Genomic DNA, 1842 nt, shown 5'->3' with positions numbered 1-1842 from the left:
CGGAATGGTGGGAAAATGCTAACAGTTTAAATGTTTGGTGGTAAATTGATAATTTTACCAAATTGTGGTACAGACATGATGTGTCAGAATACATTTAGTGAGAAAATGATGATATCTCTTTATTCTTTTATCTCTCATTGTCATATTCTTTTATGACTTAAGTAAAATATACCCTCCAAAAGAGCAATTATCAAATTATTTAAAAGCCGGGAACCAAAGTACATAGTTAAAAAATTGTAAAATTATAGGCCAACAGTAGTTCGAAAGCTCACTGAATTCTCAGAAGAACCTGTCCTAAATTGATTTATTCTGATGGGGAAAAGATCGATCGACCACAGAGCCAACGTAAAAGGTGAGAAAATTACATATCGGTTGAAACCTGGCTCTGGTATAATTAAAACTTTAAATTAAGCAAACTTCTTTATTTATATCCTTCATAAACAAGGCTTAAAGGGCACTGCCCGCCATTTTACAACCTTTTTATGTATTGACACATCACCTTATCTTAGGTAAGACCATACTCATATAATTCAACTCAAATACAAGTTCCAGGACACGTAACCATCAAAAGTATAATCAGTATCCGCACGAACTTCACCATCTTCGTTCATTGCTAAAAGAGCAATATTCACAAGGAGAGAACCTCCAGCCTTAAGACGACTATCATTCTTCACTTCGTCCAATGGAATCAAAGTTCTAATGCCATGAACAGCACGTTTTTGAAAACCTTTGGCACTAACAGCAAATAGAAGTCCATTGGAAGAACCAGATCCAACAACATTAAGCAAATCTCCCGTGTCCATAAAATTTGATTTTGCAGGAAGTAGATAGTCTTTCCAATTATCCTCGTTGACGCCAGGAGCAAATACGAGGGACCAAGAAGCATTAGCAAGCCAACTCCGACCATATAAACCAAAATCCATCCTATCGTACCTCTTCAAATTTTCTGGACCAGAATAAAATATAAAAACGTAATCTGATTTAAAATTTGTTAATTTCTTATTACCAGACACCTTATCCACATCAGACGCCCTCAATGGAACAGAAGCAGACGCCTTCAATGGAAAAGACGTAGACGCCTTCAACGGAAAAGTCGCAGACGCCGTGTATCCTGCAATTGAATGAAAAATTAGCACTCAGCAGCCCTTCGTGTTCGCTTATATGTTTTGACTGTTTATGCAAAGAGAAAATCTTCGAATCTAGATTCTTGGGTTGTATTAAAATCAAGATGTATTTAGAAAGTCGTAAGCCGACTTTTATAATGTCGTAAACTCGTTATAATTGGAAGCTGACTCTTATGCAAAGAGAGATAAAGAAAGCTAAATTTTTTGAACATTTGGTTCTGACTGCCTTTTAACTGCACTTTATATATATATATATATATATATATATATCTAGAAGTAATCAAATTTAAAACCTGTCAATTTGCGACGACAAAACGCCTTCGCCGGAAGGGACGCAGACATATTCACCTGAACAGACGCCATTTAAAGTATATCGTCTGTGATTTTAATCAAAAATATATCTTTAAATTTTTTTTCTGCCTTATAATTAACTACACATTTTCACTTCCTTTTATACAAACGAGGAACTCGATTACAAACAAATTCTGAGCGCATGTGTATGGCCAGCATAACTTTCGGATGATCCGAAATCATATCATCACTATTTATTAATTTTATTTGAATTATTGCAATCTTACATTTTAGAAAGGGAAATTATCATTGCATTACATTTCTTTTGTCTTATGTTCGTTCAACCACTACAAAATTCTAACATGTTCTCTACACTACCTTTTTTTAAAATTTGTATCAATTAACCACTTTTGCACTAACACTGTTA

At 34.4% G+C, this 1842-nt stretch overlaps 1 protein-coding gene across 1 annotated transcript; it reads right to left on the bottom strand.

The window, feature by feature from the left end:
- Window positions 1-401: 401 nt before the first annotated feature.
- Window positions 402-1538, bottom strand: LOC18039298. The gene is made up of 2 exons (XM_006429313.2): window positions 1418-1538; window positions 402-1111 (listed from the first exon to the last, which is right to left on the bottom strand). Exons 1-2 carry the CDS (start codon window positions 1485-1487, stop codon window positions 531-533), a joined length of 651 nt encoding a protein of 216 aa, XP_006429376.1. The 5' UTR covers window positions 1488-1538; the 3' UTR covers window positions 402-530.
- Between the last annotated feature and the right edge of the window lie 304 nt (window positions 1539-1842).

This window comes from Citrus clementina, unplaced genomic scaffold (assembly GCF_000493195.1).
Source record: "Citrus clementina cultivar Clemenules unplaced genomic scaffold, Citrus_clementina_v1.0 scaffold_6, whole genome shotgun sequence".
NCBI classification, from domain to species: Eukaryota; Viridiplantae; Streptophyta; class Magnoliopsida; order Sapindales; family Rutaceae; genus Citrus; species Citrus x clementina.
This window is presented reverse-complemented; position numbering and strand designations above follow the sequence as displayed.

Excerpts from the sequence above, each read along its gene's own strand:
- LOC18039298 (XM_006429313.2), bottom strand. The coding sequence starts at position 1,487 with ATGGCGTCTGTTCAGGTGAATATGTCTGCGTCCCTTCCGGCGAAGGCG. Across the intron at positions 1,112-1,417 it reads TTGTCGTCGCAAATTGACAG|GATACACGGCGTCTGCGACT; the intron begins GTTTTAAATTTG and ends ATTCAATTGCAG.